We start from the raw sequence: 18,256 nt of genomic DNA, 5'->3' as shown, positions 1-18,256 counted from the left end.
GTTCGACCATCAAACATTAGTTGCTTTAACTTTTTACAAACGGCACGTCATCCAGGAGGCGAACAACAACTGCTCTTATGAAACCTGTCCGCCAATCAGAGCGCTCATTGAGGCCATTTAAAAAGATAGTCCCGGCCGACGCGTAGGGATTCGGTGGGTACGCTCGAATCGCTTACCTGTGTTATTGTCCGCTTCCGCGGGCGGAGCCAGAGACGTACGGCCCGACCTACAGGCAGGAGTACAGACAGCCAAGTCGATGGACATCGAGATGTAAATGATATAATCAAACCCACCAAATACAAATACGATCATATTTGTATACTGAACATAATCTGTCCTCGGCCCTGCGCATGAAGCTCGGATTGAGGGACTCTTTGTCCACTGGCTCCTATTAAATAGAAACGCAGCATTTAAACAAGTTTACTTTCAGATGTCGGTTATTACAACGGTCAGTATTTATAATAAATGTTGCCATTTTGAAAAGAAATACCCAGATTAGCCTTTAATAATTAAACAAAGGTTTATTCCGTGCATATAACAAGCAGTGGACCTTATACCAACGACAAAACGCCAGTTTCACTAGAAAAATAAGATATTTTGGAAGTATCTACTTCTTTAAGCGGACGCGTCAAATCCCGTGGCACCGCCTCCCGTCGCCACCGGATAATTCGTGTTGACTCCAATGAGTGGAGGGTCGCCACGGCCGGAATTATGTGATTTAAGTGCAGTATCGTCCTCTAAACACCTCCGGAGTACACTCACCAACGTCTCGCCTCGTCCCGGACCGCGGTGCAGCGATGGGCCCGCCGCAGCTCAAGGAGTTCGTGTCCCCGCCGGAGTGTCCGGTGTTCGAGCCCAGCCGGGAGGAGTTCTCCGACCCCTTCGCCTACATCAACAAAATACGAGCGATAGCCGAAAAAACGGGGATCTGCAAAGTCCGACCGCCTCCCGTAAGTCCCCCGGTCCCAGGTCCCCCGCGGGCCCGGCTGTGTTGCAGCCGGGCCGAGTGTAGGGTGTTCTAGAGTGGTGTTGGGGTAAAGTTGTGTTGTGGACGCCGTGTTTTCAACATGGCGGATTGCGGCTCCGCGGATCAGCTTCTGGTTTGTGGCGACGGAGACGGAGACGCGCCGTGTGGCCCCGTCGCTCCGCGTCCTGCTACAGAAGTGTTATATAAGTACATATAAGCATTAGTTTGTATCGTACACGTCGATAACCGTCGGTCTCTGAGGTGGTTCTCTAAACGAGCTGAACGTTAAAGTTGAGCGACTTGTTTACGTTGAACCCAGCAGAGACCCGGAGGATCAGCCGTCATGTTTTATTAATATCGTTTATCACCACGCATATATCTTTAATCTGCACTGTGTTCATGCACATGTCGCACCGTTTATTATTTATGTTTTGTTTGAGTGCCGTCAATATTACAGATATATGACGTTAGATTTAATCTGTACTATGTAGCTACTACGAAAACATCACATTATTCATGATTGATCATGTTTATTATTGGCTTCATGGGCATCCATCTGTATTTAATGTGTACTGTTGTGTGGTGGTACACGCACCGTGTGTCAGTAATGGTCGTGTTTTGACGGCTGGGTGGAGGAGGACACACGTACGTGCTGCTTCCTCCACTCTTTATGGAGAACATCACGGGGGAGATGTGAATGCGATGCTTTCCTTTAGCAGGCAGAAGCCACCAAACTAATTCTCATCCACGTTCTGCAATCGGGTCACCTTAAAAAACATGTAGAGATGATGTTGGGCTCAGTTCCATTACTGTGTTTCTACTATTGTACGCTCGCTACGTCACCGGCTGCTGCCATTTAGCCCACTAAACATGACATAACACTTTAGAAAGTCCTCCTGGGCACTCCAAATTGTAATCCCCCCCAATTGGTTTACAAACTGTTCTTACACGTCAAGTGTATGGTTTGTTTGATCGTTTATACTGGAGGTTGAGTGTTCGTGTTTAAGGTATATTTTGTTTATTTTAAGGAGACTGAACTATTGAGTGGCTCGTCCCTCACCTATTGGTTTAGGGATGTACACACGGCAGGGTGTGACCGAGCGGCCATGCAAATACCGCAGGGCCCCAAGGACCCACCAACTTCACTACCGACACACAATTTGACACACAATAATAAGATGCTGGATTATTTCTGCAAACATTTAGGGAATCAAAAAATAAAAGGGAGGATTTCTTCTAACCCTTACCCTTAGAAAACCCTTGGAAATATACAATAAAGCATACACAGCACAACCGTACCCTGGAGAATATTTACACCTGTGCATTTTTCATTCAGCATGCAGGCACCTGAGGGGATACTGTTGATTTTACAATGAAAAGGTTTTGGCTCTTCCTAGCTAAAGCTCGTATTAGTCTTAGGTCAGGTGGTTCACAAAAGTCGTGGACACTCATTCGCTGCTGGGCCTAAATAGACTAGACATAAACATCATCCCAGATCATCTGTAATGAAACAGAAGCTAGAAAACACATTAAATGTTTGCCTACACTACAGTTTTCTATCCTACAAAATGCCACAGGGAAGTCAAACTGTGTACTTAATATTTGGCTATGCCTGAGCTCAGCCGTGTGTGTGTGTGTGTGTGTGTGTGTGTAAAAGCTGTTGCCTTCAGCTAAACATCTCCCCACTCCCTGCTGAAAAATGCTGTCCACTACTTACTTTCATTGGACACATTTTTGAAAATGTTACCTCCCGTGCATAAATAGGTCAACACCGCCTATGAAGACTTTTGTTTGTTTAAACTCAAATATGCAGTGCTCTAAAATAGTCCCCCGGTGAAGTCCACCCCCTCTGAAGCAGACGGCAGGCCCAAAAGCCTGAGCATTAGAGCAGGCGGGTCTATAGCTGGCCTTTCATACTGGCTCTACCGGCCTCACACACAGGCCTTCAATGGGGGGTATAAAACATGCTCATTACCATGTCATTGTGATTTAATAGTTGGCAGAGGGATTTTGCTACCCATACTGGATTGAGCATCTTTTTGTAAAGTTGAACCACGACTTTGATCTCGATTTTTACACACATTGGACACGAGAAGTGGACTGTACTTTTTGGATTTAAAGCACAAGGTGGTTTGAGGCTTGGATCAGGGCCACCAATGTACGATTAACTTCGATATGATTGATTCCCTGGCCTTTGGTTCGCCCCAGAAGACTCTGTAGTATTGGGGAATACAGGTTGGTGGAGAAAGTCACCAAAATGTGTAGCCTTCAAAATGGCTGCCTGGTTCTGATAAGGCTGCATTGTTTACGTTTTGCAGGAATGGCAGCCACCATTTGCCTGTGATGTGGACAGACTGCAATTCACACCGCGGATTCAAAGGCTGAACGAGTTGGAGGTACGGTTTCTTACAAGGCATTTGGGTTGATTTTATGTTCTTTTTTGTGTTTTTTTTCAATGCGTGTTCTGTTGTGGAATTTTGCTATTGGAATTAAAAATGTGTTTCAATACAATCCGTCCGTTTGAAGGCAATCCTAAACTATAATGTTTTTTTGCCAGCATTTCACAAATGATCACGTATCTATGTTTCACCAAAGCGTAACGAATGACTAGCCCGTTACTTGATGGTAGTACTAAACAGTATGCCCCTTTCTCCCTCTTAACTTTAGGCTCAGACCAGAGTCAAGCTCAATTTTCTCGATCAAATAGCAAAGTTCTGGGAGCTGCAAGGATGCACCCTGAAGATTCCTCACGTGGAGAGGAAGATCCTCGACCTGTACCTGCTCAACCGGGTACGTTCGTTTCTCCAGGCCGCCACACTAGACCGCGGAGCGTCCAAAACACCCCCGTTCCATGCTAATGAACGGATGAATAATTGAGGCCTGCTCGTGTCCTAACCCCCGGACCGTATGCTCCTCCCGCTCGGCAGTTGGTGAACGAGGAGGGCGGCTTCGACGCCGTCTGCAGGGAGCGGCGATGGAGCCGGGTCTCGGTCCAGATGGGCTTCGCTCCGGGGAAGGCCATCGGCTCCCACCTGAGGGCCCACTACGAGAGGATCCTGTACCCCTACAAGCTGTTCAAGACCGGGGCCAACCTGCTGGTACGACCGCCGCGCACCACCGACGGCTGCTGGAGGCCCTCAAACGAGCCCCGGACGACTTTTCACACAACCACGACCGAGTCCCAATATGATAAATTAAAAAATTATATGTTAAAAAAATATCTATTTCGCCATGATTCGTTTAGTAGAGGCAAATGGGTCATTGACATTAATATTAATCACTCTCTGCACCCTCGTTGTTTTACGATAGTGTTTGTAACCTTTGGGATATTCCAAGCCGGTGATGCAGGGCAGTTCTGCCGAGGGCCTCACTGAAGTGCTCTCGTGTTCTCCCACAGAAGGCAACCCTGACCAACGACACAAAGGACAAGGAGTACACGCCCCACGACCTGCCCCAGAGGCAGTCGGTCCAGCCCCAGGAGACCTGCAGCATCGCCCGCCGCGCCAAGCGCATGAGGGCTGAGGTGAGACCCCCAGACCCACTCAGCACCCTCCTCAAACCAGTTCCACAGGAGCCTCATCAGTACCTGGGGCGGCAGTAGCTCAGGAGGTAGAGCGGGTTGGCTGGTAACCTGAAGGTTGCTGGTTCAATCCCCGGCTCCTCCTAGTGTCGAGTGTCGAGGTGTCCTTGAGCAAGGCACCTAACCCTGACTGTTAGCTCCCGACGAGCTGGCTGTCGCCTTGCATGGTTGACTCCGCCGTTGGTGTGTGAATGTGTGCGTGAATGGTGAATGTGAGGCAACATTGTAAAGCACTTTGGGTGGCCGATGGTCAGAAAAGCGCTATATAAATGCAGTCCATTTACATTTACCTCTCAGATCCACCCAACCCCTCCTCAAACTGGTCCAACCATTCGACATCAGTACATCACATCACAGATCCACTCAACCCCTCCTCAAACTGGTCCAACCAATCCCCATCAGTACATCACAGATCCACTCAACCCCTCCTAAAAACTGGTCCAACCATTCGACATCAGTACATCACATCACAGATCCACTCAACCCCTCCTCAAACTGGTCCAACCAATCCCCATCAGTACATCACAGATCCACTCAACCCCTCCTAAAAACTGGTCCAACCAATCCCCATCAGTACATCACATCACAGATCAAACTGGTCCACATTACATCAACGCTACAGATCCATGCAACCTCTCCTCCCGTGGGTCCACATTGCATCGCCGCTACAGATCCCCTCCCTAACCTTCTGCTCTTGTCCCGGCAGCGGGGCTACGTGGGGATGGACTCGGAGGAGGACTGTGAGAACCGGCCCAACCTGAGACGGCGCGTGGGGACGTACTCCGCCAAGCAGGAGGGCGGTAAGTACGGGGCCGAGTCGACGGTTCAGCGGCGCCTCCGGTCCCCCCCAGGGTCTCTGACGTCCCCCACGCGTCTGCTTCTCCTCGCAGGGAGGATGTCCTCGGGGCCGGTGAAGCAGGAGCCCGTTCTGTACCAGGACCCCCTGGACGACAAGGAGACGGTCCTCGACCGGAGGAACGAACCCGGGGTGAGGAAACGCTGAGGGTCCGAAGGGTCTTTGGACAAAGTTATGTTGCGTAGCATAACAAGCGCTGGCCTTTCTTGTGATTTGTACACATCCCATGTTCCAGAACGTAGACTTTTCCATGGTCGTTCTTACCCAGGTTCCATGAGTCTGGTTGCAGAAAATACATTTACATTTTCATTCAGGGCATTTAACAGTAAGCCCATTTGTCAGAAGAAAGAGAAACAACAATATATCGCTGTCGGTACAGCAAGGATGTTCATAGAACCAAGTGCCAAGCACTAACAATCGCTAGGTTAACCCCTTCCTGTATACAAAGATGGCTAGGATAAGATGCTACACGATGATTAGTACTAGTTCAAGTGCCAGAACGTACAACATACAATCTGTGGGTTGGAGGGGTAATGGGGGTATGCAGAGTCTAGGTGAACTCTGACCCATAGGCTATGACCCCATGTTGATCCCCGCCAGGTGGACCAGTACATGTGTCTGGTTCCAGTTCATAGACTCAGTCCCCTCTCTGATCCCCGCCAGGTGGACCAGTACATGTGTCTGGTTCCAGTTCATAGACTCAGTCCCCTCTCTGATCCCCGCCAGGTGGACCAGTACATGTGTCTGGTTCCCGTTCATAGACTCGGTCCCCTCTCTGATCCCCGCCAGGTGGACCAGTACATGTGTCTGGTTCCAGTTCATAGACTCAGTCCCCTCTCTGATCCCCGCCAGGTGGACCAGTACATGTGTCTGGTCTGCGGCTGCGGGACTGCGGAGGACCGCCTACTGCTCTGTGACGGCTGTGATGACAGCTACCACACCTTCTGTCTGATCCCGCCCCTCCACGACGTCCCCAAGGGGGACTGGAGGTGCCCCAAGTGCCTGGCTCAGGTGAGCTGCGGCCACACGCAACACGAAGCCCCCCACAACTGCTCAGTACCGGCCCAGTGAGGGTGGGGGGGACACTAGGGGCCACACAGTCTGAAGCGCCTCAGTACAGACCTAGTGAGGGGGGGGGGGGGGGGGACACTAGGGGCCACACAGTCTGAAGCGCCTCAGTACAGACCTAGTGAGGGGGGGGGGGGGGGGGGGGACACTAGGGGCCACACAGTCTGAAGCTCCTCAGTACAGACCTAGTGAGGGGGGGGGGGGGACACTAGGGGCCACACAGTCTGAAGCTCCTCAGTACAGACCCAGTGAGGTGGGGGGGGACACACAGTCTGAGGCTACTCAGTACAGACCCAGTGAGGTGGGGGGGGACACACAGTCTGAGGCTACTCAGTACAGACCCAGTGAGGTGGGGGGGGGGGGGGTACACTAGGGGACACACAGTCTGAGGCTACTCAGTACAGACCTAGTGAAGGTGGGGTGGTTATAGGGGACACACAGTCTGAGGCTACTCAGTACAGACCCAGTGAGAGTGGGGGGACACCAGGGGGGTGAGGGGGGTGAGGGGAGTTGAGGGCGATGAGTTGAAATTCGCTGATGAAGAGCGTGAATACAAGGTGCCCTCTAACGGGTAAAGCAAACTCTGATCTGCCTAATGAGGTACTTAATGAACCATTCGAGTTGGCAGTTAATCCCTACTTCTACAAGACTATAGGGGTTAATAGCTTATTATTTAATGCTGCCCACTGTCGCCTGCACTTAATGCGTACAGTGTGTAACAGAGAGTTTCTCTCCCCCAGGAATGTGGAAAGCCTCCGGTGGCTTTCGGCTTCGAGCAGGCCAGCAGGAACTACAACCTGCGGACGTTCGGAGACATGGCGGACTCCTTCAAGTCGGACTACTTCAACATGCCGGTCCACGTGAGTACACGCCACTAGACCGTGGCTACGGCCTGTCCAGCACGTGGAACACTCACACGTGGCGAGACATGGAGGACGGGGTGGAGGTGAAGCCAACACACGCGGGGTGTCTCCCTGTGACAGATGGTTCCCACGGAGCTGGTGGAGAAGGAGTTCTGGCGCCTGGTCAGCACCATCGAGGAGGACGTCACGGTGGAGTACGGGGCGGACATCGCCTCCAAGGAGTTTGGCAGCGGCTTCCCCGTGAAGAACGGGCAGGTGGAGGTCTCCGGGGACGACGAGGTACGGGCGCGAACGCACCGCTGCTTTTGAGTCATCGTGTTCGCCGCGTACCGCTTTGAACGGTTGTCATGTGTTTGTAGAATGAGTTCAATCACTCTCCACTCTATTCAGGTGTGTGGGACGCGTTCCACCGCACGCCGCATCTGTGAATATATTTTACAGATAAGGATCGACTTCCTCTGATGCTATCGCAGAAGTGAAACCAGAGGCGCAGCCAGGCGGAGACGGTTGTTGTCGTTGTTTTAAGGGGTTGGTGCGACAGTCAGAACCGTACCGCGCTTCAGCGTGTGTTTTTAGAGCGGGCCAGTAGAGAGCGTCTGTCCATCTCCCTGAAGCTCTCTGTGATGCTGCTGTTGGCCTTCTTGGATTACTGGCTCCTCCTGTGAGGGCTTTGCAAACATGTTAGTTTAAATCATCTTGGTTTGTTTACTACAGTATTGGTCCTTTTTTGGCAAGATACAAATCCAATATCTTCCTGTGATGCTTTATGTCCGAGTCTGACAAAAGGCTTTCAGCTTGACCATTGCCAAATGTTTTGTTGACCCGAAGACCAGCGGCTGAGCCCGCTGCCAACAGATGTGAGGGCATTGGATACGATCCACGCCTTCAGAGGCGTCACACTGCGTCGTTACCTCCCTCTGCGTACTCTGGGCCCCGGCGGTCACGGAGAACGACTCGGAATAACCCCTCGTGCTATTTTTAGCTCGCAAAGCACAGACATGTTGCTGACAAGTATTATTAGATTGTGTGTTTAGTATGGACGGCTGGATGCCGGCTCACCGCTGGGATGTGGAAGTTGTTAAAAGGTTTCTCAGGCGGTGGATGATAAATGGAACGGGACCTCCTCACTACAGCCGCGTTTCACCACTTCTGGCAGGCTTAATGACGGCGGAGCATTAGAGGAGAAATGTGTTGGTGCAGCGTGTGTCCGATAGTCAGTCTGTGCATGCGCTGCTGCGCCACTAATCCTTAAGGGCATTGCTCTTGGGAAACCCTGAGACTCTAGTGCTCCGTGCTATCGATGCCCGGGGGGGGGGGGGGGGGGGGAGAAGGGGGCGTCCAGATGGCCTGGCAGGGACATGGAGTCCTGTTAAAGGGACTACATTCATACGGCGCCTTTCTAACCAGTGGCCACTCGAAGCGCTTTAAAATATTGCCTGACGTTCACACATTCCTGTACACACGCCGACGGCGGTGTCAGCCATGCAAGCCGACAGCCAGCCCGACAGGCACGGTGAGGGTACGTGTCTCTGTTAGCCCACCCGCTAACCCCCTGAACCACACGCCGTCCTGAGTCCTGAGCCGTGTGTCCCTCCCCTCAGACCTACCTCGCCAGCGGCTGGAACCTGAACAACATGCCCGTGCTGGATGCCTCGGTGCTGACCCACGTCACGGCCGACATCTGCGGCATGAAGCTGCCCTGGCTGTACGTGGGCATGTGCTTCTCCTCCTTCTGCTGGCACATCGAGGACCACTGGAGCTACTCCATCAACTACCTGCACTGGTGAGCGGGCAGCCCACGCAGGGGCCTCTCTGAGGGGCCCTCGTCTGTGAGCCGACCACAACAAGCTGGAGGGACGGTTCATACAGAATGTGATCCGACATACAGTACTTAGATGACGTCGAGGGCTACCATTGCTGGAACCCTTCTTCCTCAATCCGTGTCGTACTAGAATATCATTCATGTTCAGCACGTTATATTTGCATACAGTCCGGTTTAATCACTGGTTCCAGAATCAGAATCAGAATCAGAAATACTTTATTGATCCCCGGGGGGAAATTGTTGTTCCAGGTGCTCCATACAATATAAATATAAATACCCTACAAGCTAACCCTACAAGCATAGAAGATAAGATAAGATTATAAATAAATAAATAAAATACAAGATGTTCCCAAGATGAATACACGGATAAGCCCTTCAAAATAAAAGCTCTCTGGTCCGTGAGCGTGCGCTAAACCCCGCCCCGCTGTGCCCAGGGGCGAGCCCAAGACCTGGTACGGGGCCCCGGGCTCCGCCGCCACGCAGCTGGAGGGGGTGATGAAGAAGCTGGCCCCGGAGCTGTTCGAGTCACAGCCGGACCTCCTGCACCAGCTGGTCACCATCATGAACCCCAACACGCTGATGAACAACGGGGTCCCGGTACGCCTGCCCCCTGCTCCCTGTGGCTCATGTTCAGGATAGGACTGGGGTAAGGTTGAACTAATACCGTTTGGTGTTTTTCGTTCGGCGTAGATCTACCGCACCAACCAGTGCGCCGGTGAGTTTGTCATCACGTTCCCGCGGGCCTACCACAGCGGGTTCAACCAGGGCTTCAACTTCGCCGAGGCGGTCAACTTCTGCACCATGGACTGGGTGAGACGGGTTCGAGGCCTCCACAACGCATCGCTGCCCGGTTCATTTCTATAGCGATGTTCAGAGTTCACTCACTCCTACTTATTGCACGTAGTACGTCCTGGCGCTTAATGTACGCACTCATTGTATGACGTACTTAGTTATGGTACTTAGTTGTGTAGCATCTTATCCTAGCTATCTTGGTTGCGTACGGGGTATGGGTTAACCTAGTGATTGTTTGTGCTTGGCACTTGGTTCTATGAACTTCCCTACTGTACCGACAGCGATGTATATTGTTGTTTCACCTTCTTTTTGCAAATGCACTTATTGTAAGTCACTTTGGATTAAAGTGTCTAGTAAATGTTAATGTTGGTGTGCGAGAAAATCGAGTTGAGAGGCAGTAGGGCTCCAGTCTGCGCTGTGTCTGCTGCGTTGTGACCCCCTGCCTTTTTCTCCCTGGGGGGTCAGATGCCCATCGGGCGGCAGTGCGTGGACCACTACAGGCAGCTCAGCCGCTACTGCGTCTTCTCCCACGACGAGATGGTCTGCAACATGGCCGCCAAGGCCGACCACATGGAGGTGGAGCTGGCCTCCGCGGTGCAGAAGGAGATGGCCGTCATGATCCAGGAGGAGGAGGAGCTGCGGGGGAAGGTCAACGCCATGGTGAGTCGGCATCCGAGAGGCGTGGGTGTGGTCTTACCTGTAGGAGCATGGGACGGTCTTACCTGTCGGAGCATGGGACGGTCTTACCTGTCGGAGCATGGGACGGTCTTACCTGTCGGAGCATGGGACGGTCTTACCTGTCGGAGCATGGGACGGTCTTACCTGTCGGAGCATGGGACGGTCTTACCTGTCGGAGCATGGGACGGTCTTACCTGTCGGAGCATGGGACGGTCTTACCTGTCGGAGCATGGGACGGTCTTACCTGTAGGAGCATGGGACGGTCTTACCTGTCGGAGCATGGGACGGTCTTACCTGTAAGAGCATGGGACGGTCTCACCTGTAAGAGCATGGGACGGTCTCACCTGTAAGAGCATGGGACGGTCTTACCTGTAGTAGGCAGCGTGTGATAGTCTTACCTCTAGTAGGGCAGCGTGTGATGGTCCCACCTGTAGTAGGCAGCGTGTGATAGTCCTACCTCTAGTAGGGCAGCATGTGATGAACCCACCTCTTGTTGGGCAGCATGTGATGAACCCACCTCTAGTAGGTCATTATATGACGAGCCTACCTTTTGGTAGAGCAACATGTTGTTGTTAGTCATACGCCCATACAGAACTCGTGTGTGTCGACATTCCCGTTTAACTGGTCCGTGCGGAACGCTTGACGCGTGGTATGTTGGAAAAGGTTCAAGATGGCTGCTTGTCGGGCCGACGCCCTCGTCCCCGTCTTCGCCCCCCCCCCGGCTCTAACGCGGCGTGTGTCCCCCCAGGGCGTGTCGCGGTCCCAGCAGGTGGACTACGAGCTGCTGCCCGACGAGGAGCGGCAGTGCCTCAAGTGTCGGACCACCTGCTACCTGTCGGGCATCACCTGCCCCTGCAGCCCCGGCAAGCTGGTGTGTCTGCACCACGCCCAGGACCTCTGCTCCTGCCCGCCCAGCGGCTACACCCTGCAGTGAGTCAGGCCCCCGACACGCCACACCCACCACAGCACACGCCCTGAGCAGACGAGCACACGCTACATAGCCACCACCAACCCCCACATCCCCGAACGAGGGGGGCCTGCAGCTCAGTGGCTCTTCAGAGCCATACGTGTCCCTTAAGGAGACGGTGGACCTGGGCTTGAGCTCTGGGATGATGCTCTCTAGCAAACATTAAAATAGGATCTGCTGTATGGATCGGGTGATGATCACGGTAGAAATCTCTCTCGATATCAAATAGCAGGGTGTAGTAATGTATAAACGATTCGGGTTCGTTCTGGTTCACCTCGTACTTGTATACAACGTTGTTGTGTTTGCAAGGACGGATAACCAAACTCGCACGTCAAAGGGCATCTTGGGCCCAATCCCATTTCTACCCCTTACCCCTTCCCCTTCCCCCTTCCCCTTCCCCCTTCACCTTCCCCCTTCAAAACAAGGGGTACGGGTAAGGGGAAGGGGTAAGGGGTAGAAATGGGATTGGGCTTTAGTCATAGATAGTAGTTATATAGTTATAACACAGGAAAATCATCTGTTTATTTAACTTTAAAATGTATTCATTTTCTTCCAGGTGTAAGTTCACGCTGGCGACGCTGTACCCCATGATGGCGGCGGTGAAGCACCGCGCAGAGTCCTTCAAGAACTGGGTCGCCAGCGTCCAGGACATCCTGGAGACCAAGGCCAATAAGAAGAGAGGTCAGAGCGCCACCCCCCCCCTCTCCGAGTCAACGTTAAACGTTGTAAACCTTCAGAACCCCTCCCAGCTCGTCTACTGTGTTCTGAGCCATGTGCCCTTCCTGACGTCCTTGTGTCTCCCGTCGCCCCTGCAGGCCTGGAGGAGCTGCGCAGCCTGGTGGAGCAGGCGGAGGCCGGGGCCTACCCCAAGACGGACCTCCAGCGGCAGCTACGGGCGCTCACGCTGGACGCGGAGAAGTGTGCTTCCATGGCCCAGCAGCTGCTCAACGGGAAACGCCAGACCAGGTACCCACACGGGACCATCCCTCGATGCTCTAACCCGGTCTCTGCTGGAGGACTTCATCCCCCACCCTGAGTCAGCCGCCGACACAAGGGTTCAGGGGTGCAGAGCGAGGGCACTGATGTGTTCTTGGGGGGGTCCCTCAGGTACCGCTCTGGAGGCGGGAGGACCCAGAGCCAGAACGAGCTGACGGTGGAGGAGCTGCGGTCCTTCGTGACCCAGCTGGACGGCCTGCCCTGCGTCATCCGCCAGGCCCCCCTCCTCAAGGTGCGTGAGCCCGGGTCGACCCAGCTGTTCCTCACAACTGTGGACTGCGGGTTCCTCAGACTGTGGTCCGATGACCGAGAGGGGAACCGCAACCCTGATCAACCTCGTTGATCAGGAACTTTGGGGTTGCTGCACTTTATTGACTGCACAACAACACTTTATGGGGAAGTAGCAATAGCAGAAGATCTTTTTATCTTTTACTGGTTTGAATGACCGCATGTGTCATTGTCTCTTATGTACGGTACGTACCGTGTGTGTAATGCCTCGCAAATCCCAATCCACTGTGTCGACATGGCAATAAAGTTATCTCTCTCTCCATCCGTGCTCCTCAGGACCTCCTGACCCGCGTGGACGACTTCCGGCAGCAGAGCGAGCGGCTGCTGTCGGACGAGGCCCCGAGCGCGGCCGGCCTCCAGGAGCTCCTGGACGTCAGCCTGGGGCTGGACGTGGAGCTGCCCCAGCTGCCCCTGCTGCGGGAGCGGCTGGAGCAGGCCCGCTGGCTGGAGGGGGCGCAGCGGGCCAGCGGGCGGCCCGACAGCCTCTGCCTGGACACCATGAGGCGGCTGATCGACCAGGGCGTGGGCCTGGCCCCGCACGGCTCCGTGGAGAGGGCCATGGCGCGGCTGCAGGAGCTGCTGACGGTGTCGGAGCAGTGGGAGGAGAGGGCGCTCAGCCTCATGGAGGCCAGGTGAGAGAGAGACACACACACACACACACACACACACACACACACACACACACACACACACACACACACACACACACACACACACACAATGGAGGCCGTAGGCTCTCAAACGTATTGAGACGGAACCTCCGATACAGTCTCTGCAAAGTATCATAGCGCTCTACAATCATCATCATATCATAGTGCATTTCCGCAGATGTGTGTTTCACATTGACCATCATTGCTTTTTATTTTCAGCCTTTTTTTTTTAAATACGTCCTAGATGGATGGGTGTGTTTTTGGTGTGCACCTGTTTACCCAGAATGCCCCTCTTCTTCTTGTCAGGCCGTTTCACAGCATGGAGACCCTGGAGGACGCCCTCCAGGAGGTGGAGAACATTCCGGCCTTCCTGCCCAACTGCATGCAGCTGAAGGAGGTGGTCCTGAAGGCCAAGGACTGGCTCCAGGAGGTCGAGGCCCTGCAGGTAAACCCTTGGAGGCCCTCGGTGGTGCAGCTCACTCTGTCCGCCGTGATTCACCTCCAGGGATGTGAACCTTCCTCTCTGTGCCCCCCCCCCCCCGGTAGGTGGGCGGTCGCATCCCCGTGCTGGACAGCCTCTCGGAGCTGGTGGTCCGGGCGGAGGACATCCCGGTGTGGCTGGACCCGCTGACCCGGCTGGAGGCACTGCTGGCCGACGTGCAGACCTGGAAGGAGAGCGCCGCCAAGACCTTCCTCGTGAAGAACTCCTCGCTCTCCCTGCTGGAGGTAAAGCCACCTCCGCCCCCCCGCCCCCCCCCGCCCACCCGGCACACTGTGGGCTTCTCTAGTCGGAGGGGTCCTGTTCCTCCTCCTCCCCCTCCTCCTCCTCCTCCTCCTCCTCCTCCTCCTCCTCCTCCTCCTCCCCCTCTCCCTCCTCCCCCTCCTCCTCCTCCTCCTCTCTCTCCTCCCCCTCCTCCTCCTCCTCCTCCTCCTCTCCTTCTCTCTCCTCCCCCTCCTCCTCCTCCTCCTCCTCTCCTCCCCCTCCCCCTCATGCTCTTCCTCATCCTCCTCCTGCTGCTCCCCATGCTCCTGCTCTTCCTCCTCCTCATCCTCCTCATCCTCCTCCTCGTGTGTCCAGGTGCTGACCCCCCGCTGTGACGTGGGTGCCGGGTCCCAGAAGAGCCGGTCGAAGAAGAGCAAGGAGGCGTCGCCGGGCTCCCGGAGGGACTCGGCCAAACTGGACTCTCTGAGCGAAGTGGAGCGAGCTCTGCTAGAGAGCAAGGACTCCGCCTCGGCCGTGAGTCCCGCGCCGTCACACCTCGGCCCAGTCCCGACACCCTCCACACAGTGCCTCGTTTATCCTCTCCTTCTGCTAACGCCTCGCTGTAACACCCCCCCCACAGATGACCACGCTGGAGGACGTGCGGCAGAGCGAGATGGAGGTCCTGCTGGCGTTGAGGGCCGCCAACGAGTCCAAGCTGCTGTCCGCCGCCGACGGCGCCGACGGCAGCGAGGAGCTCAGCGTGTGTCTGTGTCACAAGGGCCCGTCGGGCGGCATGCTGCAGTGCGAGCTCTGCCGCGACGTCTTCCACAGCGACTGCGTCACCACGGCCTCGGAGCTGGAGCAGGACCAGGCCTGGCTGTGCCCCCTGTGCCAGCGCTCCCGGAAGCCCCCCCTGGACCGGGTGCTGCCCCTGCTGGCCTCGCTGCAGCGGATCCGCGTGCGGCTGCCCGAGGGCGACGCCCTGCGCTTCCTGATCGAGCGGACGGTGCGCTGGCAGCACAGGGTCCAGATGGCCTGCACCGACGGGCTGCTGGACGACCTGGCCGGGGTCGGCGTCGCCGGGGGGAAGGTACGTCGGGTCGGGCTCTGGTGGGCCCCCCCTGGTTGTCGTACGCCGCTGTGACGCGCCCGAAGCGTCACCAGCAAGCGCGCATCGACTCACCGGACGGCCGTTCGGCGTTGTAACGTTTTGTTTGTTCTGCAGGCGAAACATTGGCACTGGTGTCTCTCTGCACTTTTGGGGAAGAGCGGTTCGTCAGACTTCTACTCGGAGCACCTATCCATTCCACTGCTGGGTAAGCCGCCGAGCTCAAGCTCCGGTACGGGTTAGCCCGCTCTGTGTTCGTGTGCTTCGGGTCTGGTTGGGTTCGCACGCTAACCGCCCCCCCCCCCCCCCCCCCCCCCGGTGCCTGTCGCAGGTCTGGGCACGGAGCTGGAGGAGCTGATGGGGGAGGGCTTCCTGCTGCAGGTCACGCTGCCCGAGACGGACCAGCTGTACAGATACCTGTTCCACAAGCTGGCCATCCCGCCCCCCCCCAGCCCGGCCTCGTCCACCCAGGAGCCCCCGGAGCAGCAGCACCACCACTCCAGGAAGGGGAGCCCGCACCGCACATCGGTGAGCCCGTCCGTCCCACACCTCAGGGAACCTCTCCTTGTGTGAAACGCGCCTGTGATCACGGCGTGGTTCTGTAGCAGTGCCTCACGCCGTGTGCTCACCTCTGGCTTCGCGTCGTGTTTCCGTACAGAACGGGAGTTCCTGCCACAAGAAGGACTCCGGGAAAAGCAAACGGACCAAGCGGCGCAAGGACAGCACAGACTCCCACCCCCGGGACAGGGTGAAGAAGTCCCGCAAGAAGAAGTCCAAGTCGGGCAAGGAGAAGAGCCCGGAGGTGAAGAGGTCTCCGTCGCCCAGCAACACGCCGTCGGAGACCCTCCCCTCGGACCCCCTCGCCTCGGACTCTGAGGACGAGGAGGAGGACTACTCGCTGTGTGCGGCGCCGTGGTGCCGGGAGCCCGGGGGCGACGAGGTGAGTCCTCAGCCAGGTTCTGCTCCTCCGCCTTCTCGGGAGGACCTCCGGGCCCCTCAGTGATTCTCCCTGTGTGTTCAGAGATCATCTAGACCAGGGGTCTCAAACTCAACTTACCTGGGGGTCCGCTGGAGGTAGAGTCTGGGTCAGGCTGGGCCGCATCATGTATTCCACAGAAAAAAGGAGCACAACTGACCCAATCCAATTTAATGATCGGGCTATAATTAGATAATGTTGGCTATGTAATCGCTGGCAACGGGAGACAATTCATTCAAATTTTGATGGCAAGTAGAGGGCCACAAAACATCATCCCGCGGGCCTCAATTGGCCCCCAGGCCGCGAGTTTGAGACCCCTGATCTAGACTCTGCATAGCCTCCCCCCCCCTTCTCCCCCACACCCCGCTTACGCACTTATTGTATGTTGTACGTCCTGGCACTTAAAAGTAGTACTAAGAGCATTGTGTAGTCTCTTATCCTAGCTATCATTGTTGCATACGGGGAATGGGTTAACCTAGTGATTGTTAGTGCTTGCCACTTGTTTCTATGACCATACTTACGGTTCCGACAGTGATACGTTGTCGTTTCCCTTGTGAGTCACGTTGGATAAATGCGTCTGCTAAACGCCCTCAATGTAACTTGAAATGTAAATGCAGCCGCCTGTTGCTGCGGCCCAGTAAGACGACTCCTCCCTCCGTTTCAGGTGAACTGGGTCCAGTGCGACGGCACCTGCAACCAGTGGTTCCACCAGGTGTGTGTGGGCGTGTCCGCCGCTCAGGCGGAGAAGGACGACTACATCTGCATCAGCTGCACGCAGCCCGACTACGACCGGGGAGAGTGAGGCCGGCGACTGTTTCTTTGAAGGATCTGACTCAGACCCCCCCCCCCCCCCCCCTCAGCGAGTGAATAGATGAACTTCTTGCCTTGTGGCGTTCCCCCCCCCCCCCCCCCCCCCCCCCCTCTTGGCTTGCCCTTAGTGACTTTGGTGCTGTTTACTTTTTTCCAGATTTCCAAAATACTTCTGTCGTTGTTTTGTCACGGTTGCTGGTTTCACAGCCAATAAATTTAACTTTTCAAAACTTTCCAGGACTTGATGCAGATTGTAGAAAAAAAAAAACGGCCGATGTTTCGAGAACCAACTGTGCAGGGATTTTTCAACCAAAAAAACGTCTATTTGACAAACTTTTGGAACTTCCTGATTTTTATATGCTAATGAACAACGGGAAAGTCGTCTTTCTCTTGTAGAGTTAATATTATTTATCTGAGTGGTGGGACTGAGCTTATTAATTGAATCTCGGTTTCCCTATGAACTATATTTGTGCTTAGAAGTTCTTTGATAGAATGCTTTTTGATGAAAGTCTAACCTAAAACGTCCTAGTGCGTACGGTCCACAGTTCAGTCCTTGTTTGTGATAATAACATGTGAGTTGTGATGCTGGTAGGTGCAGTGTACCTACTACGTTAGGTATCAGACCTGCATGAGTTAATTTTCCTTTATAATTTAAGTTGGACTCGTGTTGTTTCATAGCATTCTGAAATCACTAACTTTGTAAGAGGCGTTTCATGTTTTCAGGTGGATTGTAGGAAAGCATTAAATTCTTGTCATTAAAGCATTCAGATAATTATTGCAATCACGTGATCGGACTGTGCATCGTCACGGGAACGTAAGGTTTGTCTTATGGTAGACTTTCCATTTAAGCTCTAGGAAGAAAATAATATGTGTTGGACTTGGAGTTAACACAAACTGTGTGATTTAACTGCCACGGGTATATGACCTTTTTTGCTCCTTTTGGTAAATAATATAATTCCTATGTTGCAGTTTGCATTATAAAATAAAAAATGTGTTCCCATATTTCTCGTCGTTCTTATATTATTGTCCGAATGATAACAGAATTGACCATCAGACATCACATGTAGTTAAACTACTCATTCAGATAGTATTGTTTATTTTCCTTAACTACGAAAGGGCAGTATATATTTAT

The 18,256-nt window shown here is 54.2% G+C and overlaps 1 protein-coding gene across 1 annotated transcript; it reads left to right on the top strand.

Annotated features, from left to right (window-relative positions):
• The first annotated feature begins 286 nt into the window (after nt 1-286).
• kdm5ba (lysine demethylase 5Ba) lies at nt 287-18,126 on the top strand. Its single transcript, XM_060069099.1, has 27 exons — nt 287-950; nt 3,286-3,363; nt 3,635-3,757; nt 3,895-4,065; nt 4,365-4,490; nt 5,254-5,347; nt 5,438-5,535; nt 6,256-6,414; nt 7,212-7,331; nt 7,455-7,613; nt 8,936-9,117; nt 9,591-9,753; nt 9,847-9,966; nt 10,414-10,608; nt 11,375-11,556; nt 12,150-12,274; nt 12,409-12,559; nt 12,701-12,821; nt 13,154-13,509; nt 13,834-13,972; nt 14,074-14,253; nt 14,606-14,764; nt 14,871-15,320; nt 15,456-15,546; nt 15,670-15,866; nt 15,997-16,278; nt 16,979-18,126. The coding sequence occupies exons 1-27, from the start codon at nt 798-800 to the stop codon at nt 17,114-17,116; spliced, it is 4,512 nt and encodes a 1,503-aa protein (XP_059925082.1). The 5' UTR covers nt 287-797; the 3' UTR covers nt 17,117-18,126.
• Nucleotides 18,127-18,256: the final 130 nt, after the last annotated feature.

The sequence above is a fragment of the Gadus macrocephalus genome, chromosome 13, assembly GCF_031168955.1.
Source record: "Gadus macrocephalus chromosome 13, ASM3116895v1".
Lineage (NCBI taxonomy): Eukaryota > Metazoa > Chordata > Actinopteri > Gadiformes > Gadidae > Gadus > Gadus macrocephalus.
Note: the sequence above shows the minus strand (reverse complement) of the source record. Positions and strands in the feature narration are given on the sequence as shown.

What these genes read in the sequence shown, in the direction of transcription:
- kdm5ba (XM_060069099.1), top strand. Translation starts at nt 798, where the DNA reads ATGGGCCCGCCGCAGCTCAAGGAGTTCGTGTCCCCGCCGGAGTGTCCG. An exon ending in AACGGGAAACGCCAGACCAG is followed by an intron (nt 12,560 to 12,700) that starts GTACCCACACGG and finishes GGGGTCCCTCAG; the next exon opens with GTACCGCTCTGGAGGCGGGA. An exon ending in GCAAGGACTCCGCCTCGGCC is followed by an intron (nt 14,765 to 14,870) that starts GTGAGTCCCGCG and finishes CCCCCCCCACAG; the next exon opens with ATGACCACGCTGGAGGACGT.